This window comes from Channa argus, chromosome 23 (genome assembly GCF_033026475.1).
Source record: "Channa argus isolate prfri chromosome 23, Channa argus male v1.0, whole genome shotgun sequence".
NCBI classification, from domain to species: domain Eukaryota; kingdom Metazoa; phylum Chordata; class Actinopteri; order Anabantiformes; family Channidae; genus Channa; species Channa argus.
Genome location: NC_090219.1, coordinates 7,628,105 through 7,651,119, shown reverse-complemented (window position 1 = coordinate 7,651,119; position 23,015 = coordinate 7,628,105). Strand labels below are relative to the sequence as shown.

The 23,015-nt window shown below is 40.5% G+C and overlaps 1 protein-coding gene across 3 annotated transcripts in view; it reads right to left on the bottom strand.

The window, feature by feature from the left end:
- The window catches only part of creb3l1 (cAMP responsive element binding protein 3-like 1), a 27,850-nt gene extending 4,961 nt beyond the window's left edge, over positions 1-22,889 (bottom strand). The window contains exons 1-9 of one of the 3 annotated variants that reach the window (XM_067492931.1): positions 22,474-22,889; positions 13,757-13,889; positions 12,651-12,737; positions 6,329-6,483; positions 6,148-6,229; positions 5,389-5,597; positions 3,826-3,972; positions 3,507-3,565; positions 1,327-1,395 (exon numbers count right to left, since the gene is read on the bottom strand). In XM_067492931.1, the coding sequence (XP_067349032.1) occupies positions 1,327-1,395; positions 3,507-3,565; positions 3,826-3,972; positions 5,389-5,597; positions 6,148-6,229; positions 6,329-6,483; positions 12,651-12,737; positions 13,757-13,889; positions 22,474-22,584 (1,052 nt within the window). In that variant the 5' untranslated portion in view covers positions 22,585-22,889. The remainder of the gene's footprint in view (positions 1-1,326; positions 1,396-3,506; positions 3,566-3,825; positions 3,973-5,388; positions 5,598-6,147; positions 6,230-6,328; positions 6,484-12,650; positions 12,738-13,756; positions 13,890-22,473) is intronic. The other 2 variants (XM_067492932.1, XM_067492933.1) reach the window with 2 other exon arrangements.
- Between the last annotated feature and the right edge of the window lie 126 nt (positions 22,890-23,015).

Here is a 23,015-nt window from a genome sequence, read left to right as displayed (position 1 = left end):
TTCGCCAGCTGCATTAAACTTATACATGATGAAACAGCCCAGCAGTAATGCTCGGCACAAAAACTTTGATGTGAAAACCGCAGTGATTTACAGCCACCGTCAGCACCGCTTCAAATACACAGCGCTGACTGGGTGTATGACTGCGAGTGTAAATATTCAGCACAAGAACGGAACATTTTATATGCATGGACTGAATCTACATATTACTGTGATTGGAGGAGTGATGAGATGTGATTTTCCAGGAGCCAGTACTCGAAATTAATATCAATGTAACACATGTCTCCTCGTGTTTGAATCTGTGGACAAAATTGACTTTTTAAAATAAACATTTAAGGGCCGCATGGAGGTGGAATCAAGATTCTTCTCGTACAACTAATAAACCAGTGGCACTAAAACAGCTCTGCATGAATCAGAGTGGTCATGCAACACAGAAAAACCACCACAGCAAGAACAAAATGACCACTAATAACTGCATTTGTGGCACTTTTAGCAACTAGGAACTTAAATATAGTTCATTTGTTTAAGAACCTCTTTTCTGGACTTTATGTGAGAGTGAGCGTGCTGACTCATGTTTCCCACTCTCTGCCAACTCATTGTTCCTCGGGGTGGTGGTTTCACATATTCATCAGCGTGTGTGTGTGTGGTGAGACAGGAGGGGGCTGCCTTCCATGATGAAAGCTACGGTTAAGTCGCAGCTTTAATGACAGACTGAGGCTGCCACAGACAGACAGACTTTATAGAGACAGAATTGCCCCCACCCCCCTTACCCTAAACCCTCAATCGTCTATCTCACCACACCCACCCACCCATCTACGCACCCTCGGCTAGATAATAGCAGATCGGTTTCATATTGTTATAATAACAGAGGAGACAAATGGAGAGTGGGAGAGTCTACACTCTTATGGTGCAGATACATTTGTGTTTAAACTCCCATAATTCCCTCTGTGTAAATCAGTGCATATGTAGTGAAGGCTGCGGAACCATCAGAATGTAGAGTAAAAGTGCTTTTTATCCTTTGAAAGCTGCATGACTGCAGCTCAAAGTTTTCCGAGTGCAGCTATGATGCAGTTAGGATGAAACTCCTTGTTCCTCCAAGACAGATGTAAGTGAAATGAGACCCAGCTTCTCGATCGCTGCTGCAACTCAGATCATTAAACCCTCTGCTTATCGGGCTGCATTCTTTGCTGACTTGTTGCTGCTTTCGGTGATGACAGTCCAACCACCAGTGCATGAATGTTGAGATCCGACAAAGAACAGTTTCAGCCCGTCATTAACCTGTGCGTGCTTTTGTGTGCGTGTGTGTGTGTGTGTGTGCGCAGACCTCACCTGTTGGCAGTCTCCAGGTTTTCTACTTTTCTCCACAGGTCGCTGTTTTCTGACGTGTAGTTCTCCACCCTGACACACAGACACATATTTGTTATTTCAGCACATTCAGTGATGAATGTTCAAATAATCTGCATTATGAATTATTTCCCATCAGCCTCAGCTGTGTTTTTCGTTTAGGGTTTCAATTTTAATGCATCTAATAATTTTCAAAAATAAAAACAGTATTATAATGACATCAGAAGGGTCATGTTATTTATCATTGTGTGCTAACTGATTACAAACTTAGTTTCACTCAAATTTGGGATTTTTTATATGCATTTCATATGCACATGAACTATTGTTTGGGCTGATAAACAAATTCACTATTCACTTAATTAAATGTGTTGCCATCTTCAGACTGAGTTCAAAGTTGACATTTACCACATTTCAACCCAATGTTGGACAAAAATACACAGCTACACAGCTCTTTCCCTTTATCCCGTCTTCGTCTGTTCCCTCTCTGCCTTTCATCCCCTGCTAATCCTTTTCATCTCTATTATCAGGTTCACATCTTGTGAATCTTCCTCAATCCTCCTGATCTCCTCCTTTGCTCTGGCTTCAATACAGCTCATTCATACATGCTGCTGTCAGCCGGTCACCCTGCGGTTTTCTTTCTAAATGATTTACACGATAATCCTGTCTTCGTGTCCAAACAAGCAACAAAAACACAAACATGATATAAAACATATCATTTTCAAACCCTTGTCTTAGCCGTTCTGCTACTCTCCATTTATTCAAATGGGACTACCAGGACAGTGTGAACGTCTCCGCGTGCATGTGCACTAATTTACTTTTTCCAGTGAGCGTGATGTAAAAACAAGCCAACATTTGCACTCTTCTACTCTTATCCCTGCCAGAGACTCTGAATGTGACCCATATGTTCAGCAGGTTCTTGGAGTCGTGCCACAGTGAGGAACGGTCAGAATAACAAAAGGAAGAAGAGAGAAGAGAGGTTTCTGAACACCTTTGATGTCCTTTAATGAATAAAAAGATTTAGATAGAATGATCAGAAGATCCTAAACATCCTATCCGCAAATAGTCTTTTGCATTTGCTGGACTTTGCTGAGTAATCCCCTGCAGAAGGCTTGTATCTGTTAACACAGAAATCCTCTGAATACAAAAACCACCTCTTTAATAAACTGCCAACTCCACCTTAGCATTACACATCTTTCTTTTATTTCATTTGCCTGGTGCATTTTTTATATAAGCTAGTCTTGCACATAATTGTGTATAAACACATCTATGGTTTGATTCACTCAGGGACAGCCTCTGTGGCTGCTTTTGGGAACACATGCAGCGCTCCTAAAAGCACTGTTAGACAACTTGGACAAGCTGAGCTGCGTAGCCATCGCTATCGTGCCATTTCCAACAGTTGTCTATGATTTGGTTCTCGGTCAGTGAGAAACAGCTCGTAAATAACATCCAGGTCCACAGGAAAATGCTGAGGGTGAATGATGAGAACAATTTTAGAGGCTAAGGAACAACGTGAGGGTTTTTGATTCGAAACATCCCATCACCAAGTTAAAAACATGACTCAAGAAATTCCCTAAAGAGCAAAACCAACAGTGAACCGAATAAGAAGAGAGTCTTATATATCTTATTTGTCTGTTCCTTGGTGTCCCTGCACCATTTGTTTTCAGCCTCGCTGTCTCCCAACCTGCTGCTGCTAATGCCCACATCAGCATTAAATGTCCACATCTCCAATTAGTCCCCAATAAATGCAATATTTACACTTATTACAATATTTAAAACTTGTCTGAAAGCCCTTTTTTGACACAGGCATCATTCTTCATTCTTCATCATTCATCATCTTTGGAAGCCATTTTGGAAACATTGTTGTTTTTTGGTAATAATACGATAACAATGCTCAATTCTGTCACTGTGTCACTAATAGAAGGGTAAAGTCAGAGGCTGAGCCATGAAGAATCTGATTACTAAATAACCCCGATTAACTGATTTGTTAAGTAAATATTCCGATTAATCTGGATTTCAGATTTTAGAAGTGGCCAATGTACTGTAATGGGTTAATTTAATGAAAGAAAAAGAGTGTTTGGAAGTAGCAAATGACAGACAGACAGACACAAAAGTAAACCAAGAGGAGTGGAAAAATAAGGACAAAGATTTTTCTTTCCAAGCCTTACTTTTTCTCCAGACATTCCACATACTCTTTCTTCTTCCTCCGACTCTCCTGGGCTGAGATCTGTGTTGAAAAACAGACAAAATATGAGGTTCTGCTGGTGCACAGCCTCAGTTTGACTTGTACCTGTGCTGCTTTGATGTTGCAGCACATTACTATGTAGCATTATTTTTTTTTTTTGTCATTTATCTGCTGTTTTAGTAAAAGTTTGACTTGATTATCATAATTCTGTAGTTTGATGATTCAACCCCAGACGTCAGACAAATGCCGCCACACAGACGACTGCTTCGTGTCACTGATGCTTTTGGTGCATTTGTGTTTACCTTATTTTTAATCTTCCGTCTGACTCTCTTCAGTGCCTTCTCTTCACTCTTAGTGAGAGGAAGTTTGTTGGGTACTGGGTAACCCTCAGCCACCAGGGTCCTCTTCTCTTCTTCTGTCAACATGAGGGGTCCTGAACCCTGCAGCTTCTGCACAAGCAAACAAGCGCTTCATCAATCTAATTACAGCCATAATCAACATTAATGTTGGAATAAACCCTGCACTCATCAGTTGTTCCCCTCAACACTGAGCCGAGTGACTAAGTTCTCTAGACGTTTATTGACTGATTACCAGTGTCAGCACTAAGATGTGTTTACAGCAAACTCAAATTCTCAAATGTCCTCCAAATGTTCTGAAGTAAATCATTTGCAGTTCAGCTCTTCTGATGCATCACTACCAAATACAGTTTTCGCTGACAATGGGCAATGCTTTATAAACCTTAATCATAAGGCACTGCATTATAGCCTTAGCACAGATGTGATTTATTTGTACAGAGAAATGCTCCTGAATCAGGCAGACAATAGTCGGACAGTAAATTTGAAGCATCCACAGTTAGGACACAACCCACACAAGGAAACAGGAGATAACAAAACACACTGTATTGTTTCATAAACGCTATAAATAATGTGTGATTACTAATACTAATACTACTAATACTGCAGGCCCGAGTTCATTAACCAGAGTTAATTGAACAATAATTGTTACACTGTCCAAATTTCTTATTAGAACATGAACTAAAAACCAGCGGGATGCTGTTTACAGAATAACCCAGCTCCGCTTTTGTGAGCTGTGAACCACTAAATGAACGTCTGTCACTGCATTTACTCAATAAGCACCGCAAGCATTGAAGGTTTTCAGCTTCTCCCATTTATAGAGCGGGTTGGTTTGTGAGGACCAGTCGTTATAAAGTGGTAACCCATAGCATGACACATTTAGTATAGTTCTGTTATAACATAGAACAAAGTGAGGGCAAATTGCTAGTGTAACAACAAAACAAAAATACATGTTACCTTGAGTATTTAAATTTTTTGCTACTTCATATGTCAACTTTACTTCATTTCATGTTGAGCTTTTACTTTACTAGCTTTCTCTGATAACTATACTTACTACTACTACTACTACTACTACTAATAACAAAACTTTTTCAACATCTGATGTGAAAAATATGAATGCATCAGTAATTATACTGTAATATATCTATTGATGGAAAATTAGTCATTCTCCATTAAAATTACTTTTACTTTTTTACATCAGTGTCTTTGGAGCAAACATTTTTACACTGTATATCTACACTGTGATATTGATAATTTTACTTAAGTAAATGATTTGAGAAGGTCTTACAACACTGTATGTTGCACATTTTGCAGATAATTTGGATGCAACTTTTCAACTGTTTTATAGTCCATCAATAGTAAACAATATAAGATCAATTCAGGCACATTTCATGTAAAATCTAAATACTATTCATATCTTTCATTGTCATATTTCTGACTTTTAACTGGAAATCTTAAACTATAAACGTATCAGTGTAGCACCAGCATAGTATTAGGGGATACATTACTCACATGTGGAGCAGTGAGGAGAGGTGAGGAGGAGATGGCTGAGGAAGAGGAAGAAGAAGAGGAGGAAGAGGAGGAACCCCGACCTCCTGGCCTCTGCTGGGGCTGAGGGGACGCTGGTGGCAGAGCGAGGTGTGGGGAGGATGGAGGGAGGGAGCCGTCGCTATCGCCGTGGTTACTGCTGGGAGGGGTGGGTGGGAGTTGGAGAGCATCATCTACATGAAAGAAGAGTGTGGAATGAGTGCTTTTATTTCATAAAGAGGATTTTCCCTGTGTCTCCAACAGTGGTAATGAAAAAAAAAAAAAACATCCTACATGTGAGCAGATTGTGGCTTTAAAAATGCAAAAAATATTTTCAATAAAAACACACAGTATTCTTGTAAATATGCTGACAATGAGAGATATGCAGCCAGGAAGTCTGACTTTTTTTTGCTTTTCTGTTATGCAGCAAAAGCCCTCAGGATCTCATTGGTACAAAGTGCTTTGTACAAGCTCTGTTAATAAAATGAAGACAATTTGGTTCAGTAATAGTTGGGAAGGTTTCACACCCTGGACATAAACCTGAAAAGACAAGCTCAAGGGAACAATCCAACAAACATTGATTTGCTGACAGACTTTTTCAGTGGTTGAGTTTTTTTCTCTTGGCCTTACAACACCAGCTTATTTTTATGTGAATTTGTTTTAGGTGCTCACTTTTGCTAATTCGAACTGTGATACCACTGTAACATGTGTGTGTGTTTGTGCATGTTTTTGTGCTGCATGTACCACTGGGCAGCCTGAGGTACTGTCCAAACTCTCGCGGTTCATCTTTTATGGCGACTGGCTTCACATCATCTTGACTGTGCTCCTACAGAAACAACAGCAATGCCGATGAACACCTGGCCAGGGAAAATCAATATAATTTGTAGAGTTTTACTGCTGTGCGACTTGTCTGATGAATGCTAACCATGTTTTTCCATGATGATCCTCTGTGTGGGGGGGCAGGGCTTAATATGAGAGGCGGCCCTTCCAGAGGTTGAGGATCTAACCTCTGACCCACATCAGGCTCCTCCTGTTTCACCAAGATTGCCGACAGATCCTGACTGAAGCTCCATTCAAATTCTACAAAAATAGAAAAAAAAAAAAACAAAGATACAAATTACTAATGCTAAATGTATCCGTATGGGGCAACTGTAGCATGTTGTCGGTCACACAATTTAAATAAACAAAATATATTAAGTCACATACTTTTTCATCTTCATTTAAACAATCCCCACTCAAGGTCTGATGCTTTCACACACAAAGAGTGTGTGAACCTTTAAGGCAACACATAAAGCTGTAAATGTACACAGTACTGGTGTTTACATCATAAATCACTACGTTAATGTCTAGTCTTCTGCCATTATAGGCGTGAAAAAAGCACATCTCTGTAAATCTTCCTTGTACTTGAAACACTGCACATAGGCATACATGTTGTTAACCAACATACAAAATGGTGATTTGAAAAATGTGATTCTACGATTCAAACACCTTAATTCCAGCATAGAACATCAATTTTCGTCAACTATATGTCTCCACAGGGAGGCTTTGCTGTAGGTCCACCAATGGGAAGTAAGTGGTATCTTATAAATCCCACGTTTAAAAGAGCTTCCCCAAAACATCTGAGCACTTCCTGGCGAGGCTGGTCATTACGGACTGTTGGATGACGTCGCTCTGGCAACTGTGGTGCATAATTTGTCTCCAGCGAGTGTGTGTTCTCCCTGAAATAAAAGATGGGCTGAACCAACAACTCATCTTCATTTCAGGACTTTTCGTTCTACAGAAAAGAAAAGGTTGCATCCTTTAAACACTAGAAAATATGCATCATCTAGAGACTTGACAAGATTAGGGTACAATTTTATAGGAGGTTCACCAAAACACAAAGAGGATCTATTTCTGAATCATCTCACAGGTAGGCCATTGTTTAGTCTGCTGTAAGCTGCAGAAAGTATTTTTAGGGATATAAATGCCACTGCAGAGCTGCAGAACTGCTACTCACTGCCCCTCCTGCTGCATTTAGTGTCGTAGTGAGTAAGATGATGGCTCAGGTCGTCCCAACAGCACCAAAACCAAAAGCTTCAACTTTATCATGAGAAAATCATCCAATATAAGAGGCAAACTCTACACAATTAGTCCAAATAATTAACATGTTAATACTGAGGAGCTTGTACCCAGATGTCACACTCCTGTTGACTTTACAGTGCGTTAGGAGGAGTCTTAACTCCCACTTAGTTCAGTTTAGCTGTCAGAGCCTCCGCTCAACTTACAGGTTATTATCCTGGTCCTGCCTGAATAAACTGTTGCCACTGGGGAAAAAAAAAAAAAGAGAGAGAGTCATCTCCAAGGATGAGGACACAAAACAGGATTAGTGAATTAGCTGCAGCAGAACAGCTGCTTTTCTGTTCATGGTCCAGATTTGGTTGTTTCCAGATTTTACTCATAGTCTCCAGCTAACTCAGTTCCTCCCTGTGAGACAGAAGCCAGATGCTGAAATCAACAGCATTACCGTATATAATGTAGGTGGCCTTTGTCCTACAGCTCTGATCATTTCAACAGCTTTTCTCGTAAGTGTGCTCTAAAAAGAGCAGTCCACCTACTTTGCATGATGATTATGTTTACTTTTCATGTGAACTACATTAAGCCTGTCATGTCTGAAATAAACCACTGATTATGTCCTGGATTGGCTGTGAGACTTCTTTTAAACAAAAATTGAAGTCTAATTGCATTATGGGAATAGTAGGCTGTTTTTTGTTTTTTGTTTTACAAATCTTAGATTGTGTTTAAAACACACGGTCTGCAAGAGCTGCAGGTTGACTCTGTATGCTTTCAATTAAGAGCCTTTTTAAAGGCGGCTTATTAAGAACTGTTTCAAGGGGTCCTCATTACACACAAGCCCAGTTAAAGGACTTTTTAGACTTTTTAGGTTCGGCAGGTTGAGTAGGAGTGTGAAATTTTTCATCAAGTCAGCATTTGTTCATTTTGAAATGAGACAGCAAATGGCTAATGCCAGTGTGTGTGTTATCTATCACAACACACACACACACACACACACGATAAGGCTCCTGTTGAGCATAGAAAGAAATCAGTAGCAGTTTAACAAGACAGGAACTACTGCTGCTGTGTGTGTGTGTGTGTGTGTGTGTGTGTGCGCATTTGTGTGTAAACAGCATTTTAATCACCTCCTGGTTTCCTAGCAACATTCTGCTGCTAAAATGCTCTGAAATTTACAAGCTGTGTGTGTGTGGGGGGAGGGGGGGGGAGGTACCCATGAGAGCTGCTGGCCTGTCTTGTTGTTATCCTGTCCATCACCACAGCAGGGATCAGCAAGGACAGAACCCGTCATAAAAACAAATCCCTGTGGCTTCTCTTCACTGGTTTAGACAAACCTAAAGTCAACACTGCCGCAAACTGTGGCATCAGGAATATACACTCACCTCTGAACCGTTGAACATAACGGTTTATACGGTCGCTGGAGAAGATGCATTGATCCCGATCAAAATCTTATTTCTGGTTTTAATTTCACCCCATTATGAAAGGCGATATTCAGTCTACACCACTGTGTTGCACTTTCCGATTCCATATAGGGGAGCTGGTAAGGCACACAGTGACCTCAGTGATTAATAAATTATGAAAGCTTAGCTGAGAAAGAATGCTCTTGTAGAATTGTAGAGATGTGGAAAGATTGAACTGATGTTCAAAGTACAAAGTTTCAAAATTCTCCACAAAATATTAGAACTGTCATTATGTATTTTTAGACATCCTGTCATAGACCAAAATGCTGGTCAGGATTTGACCTGGTGGAAATACCAGAGGAAAGCTCAGACTGTCACTGAAAGAGCGACTCAGCCGTGCTCACAGATCAGTCAGTGGTAAAGTAAGATTGTTCAGGACTACTTTACCACATGAACAAATGCACATAACAAGCTCCGCATCCTGTAATAAACTTTAATCCTCTTTCCATAATCTTACCACTGTAAGAGTATCTGTATAATGTTCAATACCTCTAGTACTTCATTTGTTATTAGAGTTAAGTCAGTTTTGAAGTTATAATATGCAACTTGAGCTGATGCTATCGTGAGACTAGAGATCAATATACTCTGCTCCATTTAGCCCCGTTGCTTCCTGCTCTACTACACTCTGCCCAGGGTAAGGATCAATAAGGCAAGTGTTGGAGCATACTTCTAATAGAAACGGAAAAAAATCAAAATGTTACTTAGGTGAACCCACCGTTTTCCTACTCCTACAAGTAAGACCCTCAGAAGTTTATCCTAATGAGTCCAGTCCTGCTTCTGACTTGAGCCTCGTTATTCCCTGCCCTCGTTAAAACCAGGGCTTCACTGGACTCCCTGTAAGACCATTTTTTTAATGAATGCCAGAAGCCAATACATAGGAAACATCCTGTGCATTCCCTTACATTTGTAGTTACTCTGCTAGTATCATCAGAAATATAGTGACACATACATTTGATTATATTTTTGTAATACACAGAGACTTGAATGTGACTTGAAAGCACTGAGTAAAAGTAACAAAATGAAAATGCTGATCCTCTCTCATACTTTTTAACGGAATTGTATTGTTAAATAAAGTCTGCCTGTATGTTGTAAACACAGAAGAGAAATCCTATCACAGAGCTAACGACCAGAGGCTTCTGGCAGCCATCACAGGGGGTTGATGAAGGAGAGGTGGTGACTGGGTTTGATCCCAGTGGGACACCAGAGGTATTAAAAACCATAGATGGAGCAGCACAGTGGGAGCTGCAGTAAAACACACAGCTTTTCTTTGACTGAATACGAGCAGCAAGACCACAGACAGAGAGAGGGGGACAGAAAAAGGAAACGACCATAGATGACCTCCATACTCTGCTACTGTGTAAAGTGTTCAATAAAATAAGCCATTAGTGGAGCTTTTGGAGGGTCTCATCTGGTAAATTGTTGTAAAACTAGTCACCACAGTTGAATCATCCTAACTTCGCTTTTAGCGAAAACGGAACCCGACATTTTTTTGCCCATTTTCATGTTAAACTGAGAGATCCACATTTGGAGCAGATTGGGGTTCTCAAAGGTCAACAGCGTCAAACATCCCTTGTTAACCTGACTCATCATGACAAACAAACTGCTGTTCCTGCTCTCGTCCTACCCCCTTCCTCCCAAGGAGGCTTGTGAAAATGCAATGATCCTTGGCAGGAGAACCAGGCCTGCACTGAGATTTACTGGACATTAGAAGTAAATACTGGAACTAAGACATCAGTATTTCTGGGTTAATCACCTCATAGCCTACTCCTGTTTCTGGAAGAAATGCCTGTAAGAATCTAGGATTTTTATCATGCGACTGTGTTCTCTTATATTGTGCATCTATCTACACAGAGTCAGCTTCTCCAAAGATTATAAGCAGCAGTACACAACTATGGAAATACACAATGAAGTGCAGCCATGAAATGTCATTATTATAGTTCAACTTTTCAGCTACAGCAGTCTCGTCAAAACAGTTTTGATGCCAAAAGGGCGGCTAAGAGTGTAGCTGTGCCATAAAATATTAAGTGTTAAGGGAGCATCATCTAAAAACGAAATCCGTCCAGCCAGCGGTCAGACATGCAGAACTCCATGCCAAAATCTGAGAGCAGAGCTGCATTCAACAGGTGGGGCATTAAGTTCGGAAAATGATCCTAATGGCATAAATAAAGTCCAGTATCAAAGCTGCAAAGCAACACAGAAAAACAAAAGTAAAATCTTTCATTCAGAACAGATTATACTCCAGATCCAGAGGATTAAACCATTAGCATTTGATGTTTTGTCTATCTCAAGATATTTAAATTCTTTAACTGCTAAAATCTGCAACGTATAAAGAGATGATAGCAGAAAAAAGGCAATTTTCTGCAGTTCCAATTGTACACTGGATATAAGAAGAGAGCAACAACTGGTGGATAGTATCACAAGGTTTATACGCAGGCTTTACAAAGCATATGCAGGCTGAAAAATGCATTTTGGCTTTAGCTCAATATCAAACAGGCTGCAATAGCTTCAAGTACATATGATATGTGTGTTTCTGTGTGTGCGTGTTTGTTGCACATGTGAGTTGATAGTTAAGCAACTACAGATGGAAACACTGATGAAGAAAATTAAACTGCAAATAAAGTAGCTTGAAACCTGTTTAAATTTTTCATTTTATCAAGTAATAAATTAGGCTGACGCTTTGTGTCGTTTTAGTTTTTGTAACACTCTGTAACTTTTTGCATCTTTGCAACTACACGTTAAACTTGGATGCACGAGTGGAGTAATTCTAACAATTTTCCACTGATTTATTCTTTCTGAATACTGACATTATTGTTTTCTAATTGCAAATTAACTTTACTCAAACTGTTCTTGCTCATGGTAATTTAGCAATGCAGGTAATCTGATATTTGTAAAAATAGTGGATAGAATTGGATTAAGAGAGAAAAAGACAGAAAACAGGAAAGTTAGAGAAAAGGAGAGAGAGAGAGAGAAAGACAGAGAGAGAGAGAGAGACAGAGACAAAGAGAGAGAGAGAGATAGAGAGAGAGAGAGACAGAGAGAGATATATAGAGAGAGAGACAGAGAGACAGAGAGACAGAGAGCAAGATAACCTGACAGACGAGAGAAAGAGTTTCCACTGGCTTCAGCTAAAGCTGCAGACTCAAAACCATATGCTTGTCATGGCGTTGTGTGAGTCCCCTTGTGTGTGTGTGTGTGTGTGTATTGTGTATGTGTGTGTGTGTGTGTGTGTGTGTGTGTGTTAGGTGGGCAGGGCTTAGCTGGAGGAAGACTGCTCAGACTGCTAGGATCCTGCTGCTCAGACAGCAGGATCCCCAGGACAAACGGAGAAAAGACAGCAGTGAGACAGACAGAGTAAGGAAGACAGGTACAGGCAGACGGCCAAAAGACAGGAAGAGATAACAAGGAATATGAGATACAACGAACCAAAGGCAATTAATGTGTGAAAATTCATTTCATGTTGCACTGCAGAGGCACAATAACATATAAAGTATAACAGTCCATGGATTAGGCCAATCATCACATGAGTTATTAAACGGACAGTGGATTCAGCCAATCAGAGTCTTTACTGTTTGACAGACAGCAGAAAGGGTCAAACTGCATGTTGAGTGTTAACCAGTTGACAGCCAGCAGTAAGCCAGCGCATATCCAGATTAAACATCAGCAGCACTTTCACTTGGCTGTACATTTTTCCAGGAAGCTTAAAGTAAAAAAAAAAGACATTAAAAGTTAGTGAGTTACCAGACTCGTGGTCCATTTTGATTGACAGGGCTGGGCTCTGTGGGGCAGAGTCTTCACTCAGAGAGTAGCTGTGCTCCGCTTGAATATCTGTGAGATTAAAAAGCTCTTTTCAGACATGGGATACCTACAGTAGGCTGGTTTCATCTATTGAAGTCAAAGCTTTTTTGGAGTTATTGTTCCCTTCATGATGGGACAATACAATTGTGTGATATCTGGGACCAAATCAATAGATGAATTTTCCTCTAAAGCTCTAATTAATGGGCATCGTAATCCTGTGGGACAATGTGTCCTACAAACGTTTATTATATAATGTTGCATAAAATGCAAAGCCTGTTCTATTTTTATGAAGTGCACAAGCTGTGAATGACAAACACTGAGACTCTCATAGCTGTTCACATGCCGTGTGCAGACGTTCTGAACAATTCTCTACTCCTAGTGTGAATTAATGAAAACTGAACATAACATATGGTATTTGTAGAAACACAGCAGCAGCAAACACACAGCAATGTTTGACAGGTTGATCTTCAGTGCTAAGCCTGATGCGTGCAGCATGACCAAAAACTTGAGGCCTCCCAAGCACGGCCCCAGCACCTGCTAGGTGAGGGATAGAAGCCCAGCGTGTTTCCTGCTGGTTGACAGGCAGAAGCTTTGGAAGTGACAGACTTTGGCAACAGATACTGGCTCTCGGATTGTGGAATTTGACTCTCCGTGGAAGGCCGAGCCATGTCATTTGGTGAGTAGTTTAAGCTTGATATGGAGTTTTGGCTTCTGAATTAAGTCGAATAACGTGATTGGGATCATTTCTACAGAAGCAACTGGCTGCTGCACTGTTGTTTATTCAACAAGAAGGTCGGTAAATGTGTGGATAAGTGAAGAGCAGAAAACTTTGGCAAACACTTCACAGTGGCTGGGAAAGGTTCCACTAATCAGCTTCATTTACCTGCTATGAGACTTTAATCTTTACAACAGAAACAACTAGGAACTCTACAGAAATCTTACTGCATGGAACACTCATGGTGCATTTGTGATGGGCTGCAGCCTAATAGTTTTTTTGTTCATTCTTTACACGGGTGGGTTTTTTGTTCCATAATAAGAGAGCAACTGACCTGGGTTGCTGTCTATGTCCATGTGTAAGAGTGAGGATCTGTCTGTCAGCAAGGGTCGCTCTAATAGATGATCGTCAAAGAAGCTGTTGAACAATTCACTGCTGAAATCGTCCATCTGCTCACCTGAGAATGGCTGCAACACAGAGACAAGAAGACTCATTTTAGTATGATAAATAATGGCTTTTCATAGAAATCTGTTTTAAATAGTGCAGCGGTGCAACAATTCACTGTTCAATGGAAATCACATATCTCCAAGCTCGAATTAATAAACTGAAGCATTACGTTTAACTGCCTGAGCAAGGAACGATCTGTACTCGTTGAGCTGACTATAAAAAAGAAAAAACCACCAAACAATGGATTGTTGGTAATATGAACGGTCACAAAACTGCTCATGAAAAATACATTGTGAGCCTGAGGGACACTTTGGATTGAATTATATTTAGATTTTCTTACAGGACAGGAGATTTCAGATTAAATCTTCTTTACTGTTTCAGCATCAGAGCAACTCCAAGCTCTTATGACTGTACTCCCACAAGCTGTACTAATACTAATAAAGCTGTAATATTGAAGAACTTTATGAGCATAATAAGCTAAACCTGAGAATTTATACTTTGCACATCAGAGCAGCAACTAAGTATTATTTCTACTACTGATTAATCTGATTCATTTGTTCACAAAATCTCAGCAAATTACAGAACAATAGCACACCCTCTTTACCCTCGCCTTAAAAATGTGCTTTAATGGGTGATCAGAAACCAAGTGGACGGCAGCCATAGTGTAAGCAAAGAACCAAAGGTGACATCTTGAAATTTCGTCTCACTTACAGATAAAGCTCCAAAGACTATACAGTTTAAACGGAAATGAAACCAAGAAACGCTGAAAATCTCTTAATAAGCTGAGTTTCTGCTTGAAAAAAAAAAAATATGAGTCAGGCAATCATCGCAGTAGTTGATGTTCAAGTTATGAGATATCACAGAGTCAGACCATCTAGAATGTGTTGACGGCATGGAGAATCAGTCAGTGGGGAAACAACCTCGATAGATTCACCCTCCGTCTGGATGAATGAGTCACCGAGCTTAGAGACCTTGTTCTGGAAGCCTGGGACAGCATGGTGCTAGGATTTCACTGGTTTACACACACACACACACATATACACACACACACAGCGTGAGTCACCCGAGTCTTACAAAACCATACACACATACACAGATGGATCGGGTGGAACCCATTACTACGGTCAACTCTGCTTGGAGGCTCCTCAGACAAGCTGAAATAACCTAATATGATTAACAATAAATACAAAAATCGGGTTTAATTCCTGGAAATTACACGAAAATCTGCCAGATGTGTCAGAGCAGACTAAGTCCAGTCCAGTAGTAACAGTAAAGACATGGCTGGTAAAATAAATACAGACTTAAATTCTATATATATATTTTTTTGAAATATCATCAATAAATAAAAAAACAAAACAAAACAGGTCAGCTTTGAAAAATATCTAGAGTCAGCTCTACAAAGGATTTTGGCCTCTTTTGGATGATTGTTTTGGTTTTCCTTCCCACATACTCCACCCTCATCAAGCAGCAGGCGGCTTTGATAAACCCACTGGGCACTTTCTACCCAGCAGCAGTATTTACACACGGTATAACATTTATTTTAGTCTTCATTTAGCTGCAAGCGTGCAAAAGCTTTTAACGTTTTGTGTATACTTTTATTTTGATAGGCAAACGTGAGCACTTTCTGAGTAGCACTGTTGCAGTCAGAACTTGTCTGCAGTGAGCCAAGAACACATTTTAGGGCCTTTTTTTTCTTTTAGCCTGAATTAAGACTTTCAGGAGGTACTTACCCAAGAATTTACAGATAGGACTGGACTTGCTAAAAAAAGCTTTTTTGGTTTTATTTTTCTTGGCTTCATTAAACTATTTAAATTATATTCATATATTAAAAGAGTCAGTGATGTTACGAGTCTCCATCACTGCAGGCAGAGAGAAGAGGGGTGTGGGAGAATAAAGAGAGGAGGTTGAAGGTTTATGCAGAGTTTTATACAGTATACACTATAGATATAGGTCATGTGAGTTACTATTGGTGTGTATAGGTTGTACTTTTTCGTTTTCATTTTTTATTCACATCTGCACTCTCTCAGAGTGTGTGTATTTACAGTAAGACTGGGCTTGGAAGGTCAAATGGGCCAGTGCTGTAACTCTGGGACACATGCAGCTGTTAAAAAGAACCTCATGCAGTAAACACAAATGGACACGCGCGCACACACGTGGGTGAAACATTGACAGATGTGAGCTGATTTGTCAAAGTAAAAAAAGATAGCTGTAAAAAGCTGTATTAAGTGGAGATCCATCTCCATCTAAGCTGCACTCCAGCACAAAATCCCCTATTAAACCACAATTAGTATTATTATTTGTATTCTACCAGCATGCATCAATCTTTTATACATGGAAGTTCATTTCAAAGTCAGCAAATGAACCAAATTGCTATTTTTATGTTTTAACAAAACCTAAATTAAGGATCAGCTACTGCTCGAAAAGGTGTGAATACACTCTGTGAGCCTGCAAGTAATTACTCACTCATTCATAAACCAATGTGCCCACACACAGGAACTGTGACAGAGCAGCCTTGTTCTCCTGCTGCACTAAAAGTTATAACAATATCTCATTAAATAACCTCAACACAGCCTCTTTAATTCTACTCTGTTAGGGAATGTGGAGCACATTTGAACTGGGCTGCTCAAAAACAAACGGTGACAAATTTCCTAAATGGGGCAATTTGGGAGAGATTGGTGGAATGACATGAGAGAAGAAACACATGCATGATTTTAAATCAGCTGCATTAATCCATTGACATTAACATTGACAGCTTTTATGTTGCTCTGTACAAGCTGTGCCACACTGAACTGAAGTCCAGTTGTTGCAGCAGTGCTGCATTAAGATTTGTGGTTTAGCTCCAGTAGTGGTAGGAAGCTTAATTCCAACACACCTGGAGTTTGTGACGCCTGCTCTCACTAGCTCAGTCCTGTTTGAAGCACATCCTGATAAGAAAAAAACGTACCCATGCCAGTGTTTTTTCTAAACCCATGCAGCCATGATGAGCTAATCCTGCTCTGAGGACATGTACAGACTGTTGTGCTTTATCAAGCCAAAGAGAAACCTGTCAAGAAAAAATTATGCTCATTTCCAATTAAGTCATGTGGCCAAACCTTAAAAGTATAATGTGGAGGTGGATTTCAGCTGCCACAGCATGGATGACTGATGGAAGTGTGGGAAACCAGCATGCACAGTCAAAATGCAGCTGAGAGTAATAAAATGAGAAGCTCCAAACATTTATTGTATCTTATCATCATAATTTATGCATGTTACAAAAATTGTTCTTTATGCACATTGAAATTTTAAGAAATTCAAATATTGAAAAATATTAAAAAGCATCATCAATCAAGAAGAATTTAGACATTAGACACAAGATGTTTATCCCATAGACCTAAACACAGAGAATTTGTGTTATTGCTGTTATTAGGACAGGAAGCTCCATGAGCCCACAGCTGCAGTCAGAGGTCTGGACCTTTCATTACCTGAGACACACAAACAGAATCAGGCTGAGGAGGGGAAACACTGTTGACAGGTTTTAGACTTTATTTCAGCACCACTGTGTCATTCTGAGGGGGGTGGCGGGGGGGACCAAGGCTGTAACCCACATAGAGTCTGAGAAGACAGACGTAAGGAGTAATTATAAATGCAGAGAGTGACACTGTTGTGGCCTCTAATTAACAGTGTTGACTCTCAACACATCTCTCTCCTCTCCTTTCATTTGGGTCTCTTGCTGCTTCAACCAAATCAACTCAGCCATGATGGCCCTTGAGTGAAGTTGTATGGAGATCAGCAGAATTTGGAGCCAAACTGCTGTGGCAACGAATCCCTTCACCCAGGTAGGGTACCACTTCCTGTATGCATGACAGGACTCATGCGCTCACAAAGTCTGAGAATATTTCCTTTTCCCCCTGATACAATGAGGGAGTAAAGCACAGGGATAAACTGAACCAGTGGTAGCCAGGCCAAGACGTTTATGTCATCAGTGGAAACCATCGTAAACGCCTCAGAACATCATGTGAAGGCCAAGAAGGGAAATACAGAGAAAATACACTGTAAAACCTTTCTCAGCAATGGGCATCAAAGGACACGAAGCTGCAGGAAGTCCTCCAGTGTGTCAAACGGACTTCCTGTCTCTGTAACGTTATTTTCACACCAGTAATTTAATAGAGTCAATAGAAACAATCCATCTACAGTTCAGATCAATACAAACATCAGGCATGGTTTTCACATTTAATCCTTTTTTGGAGGAGGAGGAGGAGAAGAGGTCAGATTTGTTTTCACCACCAGTCCACCAGATGTTGCCTGCTTTCAACCTTTTCTTGCCCTCAATAAATTTTACACTACAGACTTAACTTATTCCATCACACTGATCAACTTTGTTTAGCACCAATTTGGTTTTCAAATCATAAAAGAGCCTGCAAGCCACTAAATAATTGATTGATGTTGATGGGAACAAATGATTGTGGTAAGTAAATAATATGTTAATCATAGCAAAAATGTTAACAATTGCTGGTTCCAGTTTGTTAAACTTGAAAAAATAGGGCGGCATGACTGTAAAGTGACTATCTCTGGATGTTCTCTGGACACATGAAAAAGTTGCTGTGGAAAATTATCACATGCATTGATAATGAAAACTGTTAGCCGCAGCCCTGCATTGAATCATCTGAAATGTTACAGTTTGTACTGGACGTTTGTCAAAAGTAATGAGAAAAATTTGGCAATGTGTGCAGAAGACATTCACAAGCACAAACGTTTAACTATGATACTGACAGTGAGGAGAATACAAGATGACATTTTTACAGTGTAAATCAAAACTGCAATTTCAAGAAACCTGAAAACATCATGTCATTATCTTATAACGCTGGCTGCAACAGATAAGAGAACGACAATGTTCTCTGCCAAGTGTGTGTGTGCTGGGACAGAACTGAACGGACCTATTGGTCCTCAGTAAAACAGCAGAATAAAATTTTTCCCTCACACACACACACACACACACACACACACACAGACACACACACACACAGACACACACACACACACACACACACACACACACACACTGCATGCCTGCACACATTCTTTCTGAAAGCTCAGCGGCCAATTGGCCACAGCCATGCAAATGAGATGGGCGCGTCTTTTTAAAACTGGAGTACAGGGTCTGAATGGAGAGTAGAATAGAATAAAATAGAATGGATGATTCAAGTGTTTGTATCCAAGTGTCCAAGTTTCTGTGTCCAAGTGTTTGTATCAGTAGAAAGTTACTTGCAGGTTTTTGTGCAAATGTAGACTCGAATAGAAGCAAATGGGACACAGAGCAACCAAGCTACAGCTAGAACTTATTGCACTCCACTAACTAAACTGCAGATGCATTTAATATAGTATAATTTAGAAGTGGGCCAATTAGTTGATTAATCATTAGTCAATCAACTGATTATTGGCTGCTTTTTGATCATTTTTCTAAGCACAAACATGCACACTTTTCCTATGGCCAGTAAACTGATCTGATTAATAGATACTGAGCACAGTCATTAGTTTCAGGCCTACTCTGAACCAGGAGGTGGTAAAGTTTTCAATGAATGATTCTTGTTATGGTGGTCAAATGCTCAGTTGCACATGACGCACAGATGCAGCTGGATCGTGAGAACAGACCAGCTGCAGCGCCAATTATTGCCAATGAGCTTCCAAGTATCTGTTCACTTCTAACTGTAGCCAATGCATGTTCACATTCAATAGGAATTGCACATAAGAAGCACACTAAAACGGCACTTAGCATCGGCCCCACGATGACAGTGTTCTGGAACCTTCAGTGAGGTTGGAGGACATTCTGCTTGGCCTAATGCAGAGGGATTTCTGAGCAGGTGAACAAGAGTTCAGCGACTGGATTATTTGGCTGTTTGTTGTATCCACACACAACTGGAAAGTGCAGCTTGTTGTTTGGTGGCAACCATGGGTCCTGTCACTCTTGTTCTTATCTCCACTTCCTCGTGGTTATCAACATTTTGACACTGGGCTGCAGGCAGACAAACGTGTGTGAATCCCTGCTGTGCTGCCCCATTGAGCAACACCTTATTAAAAAAACAGTTGTGTCTTTCAGTGTCCTCCAGTTGTTGTTGGTTTTTTTTACTCTTATAGGCAATGGCCTTTAAACACAGTGGAGCATTTAGCAGCTGAAAAATCAAACACTTTTCTCAAGAGGATGGACTAAAACATGACTCAAAATAACTCTTACCCTGGCTTTGTTTCTGCTAAATGAGTAAAGAGATAACAGTTTGCTAAAATGTTCACCATATCAACTTTGTATGCTGATGATGTCAGTGTTTCCATCGCTCTACAGTCATGGATGGATGTAGAGCGGGGCTACAGAGACCAAGCCTAGGAGTCCGACGTGTAATTTTTAATAATAATAATAATAATAATAATAATAATAATAATAATAATAATAATAATAATAATAATACACACTAAATACACATAAAATGACCGAAGCAGACACAAAACATCCTAAAATAGACTCAAATTGACCAGTCAGATGAGTCCAAAAAGTAAATATGTGTTTACGGAAATAAATTAATGCAGTTTTAAACAATGAACAGATAAATTATGATGGCATCATTTTAATACATCGTCTCCTGTCAACAACAAAGCAGCTACAGAGAGCTGACATCCACCATCATGAGGACCCAGCTGGAGACAAAGAAGTATTACGCTGTCATTTGTGATTTCATCCAGGTCCAACACTGACATCCGGATGCGATGATTCATGCTCAGCACCTGTCCATAACAGCAGCACATTATTGATTGGAAGGATGCTGAATTTTGGTCCTTTAACTGCACTAACATATATGTGTACGCATGCCATCCTGCTTTAATCTGCTTTCTATGCTTTCCCGTGTCCTCGGTGGTACAGCCCAGCCTAGCGGCTTCACAGCAGAGAGGGCTACTTTATTTAGAACAGAGACGAGGGGAGATAAACCACAAGCAGACGGCTTGGCTGACTCACGGACTAGAATAGAGGCCTGCTTTAAAAACCTAAGCTGTTTACAAGGAGGAATAAAAAAGAGAGTGAGTGACACAGTGGGAAAAAACCCACTGAGTGATGGAAGAGACAGTGCGTCCTGGTAACACAGTTGCTGTGACATTCATCATTAACCTTTCGGTGGGCAGCAGTGAAATTGTTCAGTGTGTCCTCGCTGCTGGCTGAGGGTAGAGAGGGCACGGAGGGGTCACTGGGAACACGCAGTTCACTTGGAAACAGGGAGCGATGAGGAGGAGGAGGAGGAATACATTGTCATAAATTAGTGACAGCTACCAGTGTTCTCATCACACTACTGCCAGAGATGGGCATGAAACTATTCCCCACAAGGACCTTTGTATGGAGAAGTTTTAAAATTCTTAGTTTCCTTCCACATATATATATATATAAGCACAATGATGAACAAGCAAGACTATGCTCTACCACATCCTGTTGTTCATGACAGCCACACTTCAACTTTTACTGAAATTCAAGCTGCAAGGTTTCAGGCTCATCAAGAAGTGATGCATGCAGCTGGAGCCAGTGTAACCTCTTATTAGATGTGGATATGGAAGAGTGGATTCAGAGGAACAGGTGGTGGACAAGAAAAGGGTGTGATTATTTGGCAGTAAGGTGGAGCTAGTGCAGCACGATTTAATTAAACTGCAGTAAATTTGGCACAAGTGCCATATGACAGTTGTTAAGAAGAATTAACTAAAGGTTAGACTTTTGATTTTATAAAACAATTTAAGAACTAGTCCCTGGAGACGATTAAGGCAAAAGATTCACTACTGAAATTAGGGCTGTGATAATCAAAAGCCTAATCAAATAAACGACCAAATGTTTTCTCAATTGTTTGCTTCAAATGCCAATTGATTACCAGTTCATCTAAAATAAAGATAACCAGTTTACTGTCGGTGCAGACAAAGATAACCTAAAAATTTTCACAATAAAAGAGTGATTTTTAATGTTATTAATTCCAAATTATTGCAGAGTAACTGTATGTCAGATGAGCACACTTTGAATTAACTGGCCTATTTAATTAATGGCCTAATTATTATAACATTAATACTGATATAACATTATTTAGGACTTACACTCAAGGTAAGACTTGAGCTAACACGCACACACCAGCTGTGCACAGGCCACATTCTGTTCAGGGCATGCCCAGTCTCTCTCTCTCTATCTCTCTCTCACACACACACACACACACACACACACACACCTTCACATTAATAATCAGGTGTGCTACTGAAGACTGCAACACCTGCCAGCTGAAAACACACACACGTTAACCAGTAACTTGCCAGCCTGCGTCAGTGTTCCCAGTAACGCACAGTGGTTTACACAGTTATACACACGCTTACGCACGCAGTGTGTGCGCCCGGATGTCAGTCAGGATCTAATAACTGCACCGCCCTCCCGAGGTCCGGCTCCGGGCGGAACAGGCAGCAGAGGTGCGTTTGATTCAAGAGACTTTATATGCAGACGGCTGACTCCAGCAGGAAGATGCAGCGGTTTAAATGCGTATTTCTATGAGTTGAAGCTAAAAAAAAAAAATGCTAAAGAAAGTGAAGCTACTGCAGGCAAATAAAATTAGTATGAAGACTTACCACGTTAGTGAGGAAATCTCCGTCGCTGAGTTCCTCCAGGTCCAACAGGTTCGACCCTCCGGACGGGTACAGTTTCTCTGCTGTTAAACTGTCTAAGATAGACTCCATCATGGCTGTGTGTGTGTGTGGCTCACAGTACTGATGGTCAGCACCTCACTAGTCTGAGCGTAAATCTTCAAATCAACTCATTTAAATGAAGCAGTTTGTTTTTCCAGCGGCTGCCGTGTGTTGCGTTCACTGTCCAGCTGTTATTCACACCACCTCGGTTCACAGACGGCGAGTCGAGCTGCTGCTTTCTTTCTCTGACAAACTTAAAAAATGTCGAAATGTTACATTCTCCTGCTGTTGCGGACTCGGCGCTCTCCATCCAGCTGTGTGTGCGCACCTGGCTCTGTTCTCCCCACAACCACCACGCGTTAGTGATTATTCAGTCAACCCCGCCCCGTGGCGTCAAATAACGAGCACGCCCCAAACAACCCCCCCCCATTGAAGGTGGTTTCGCTGTCAGATCCCACAAGTGCAAAGAATAACGACAATGTATA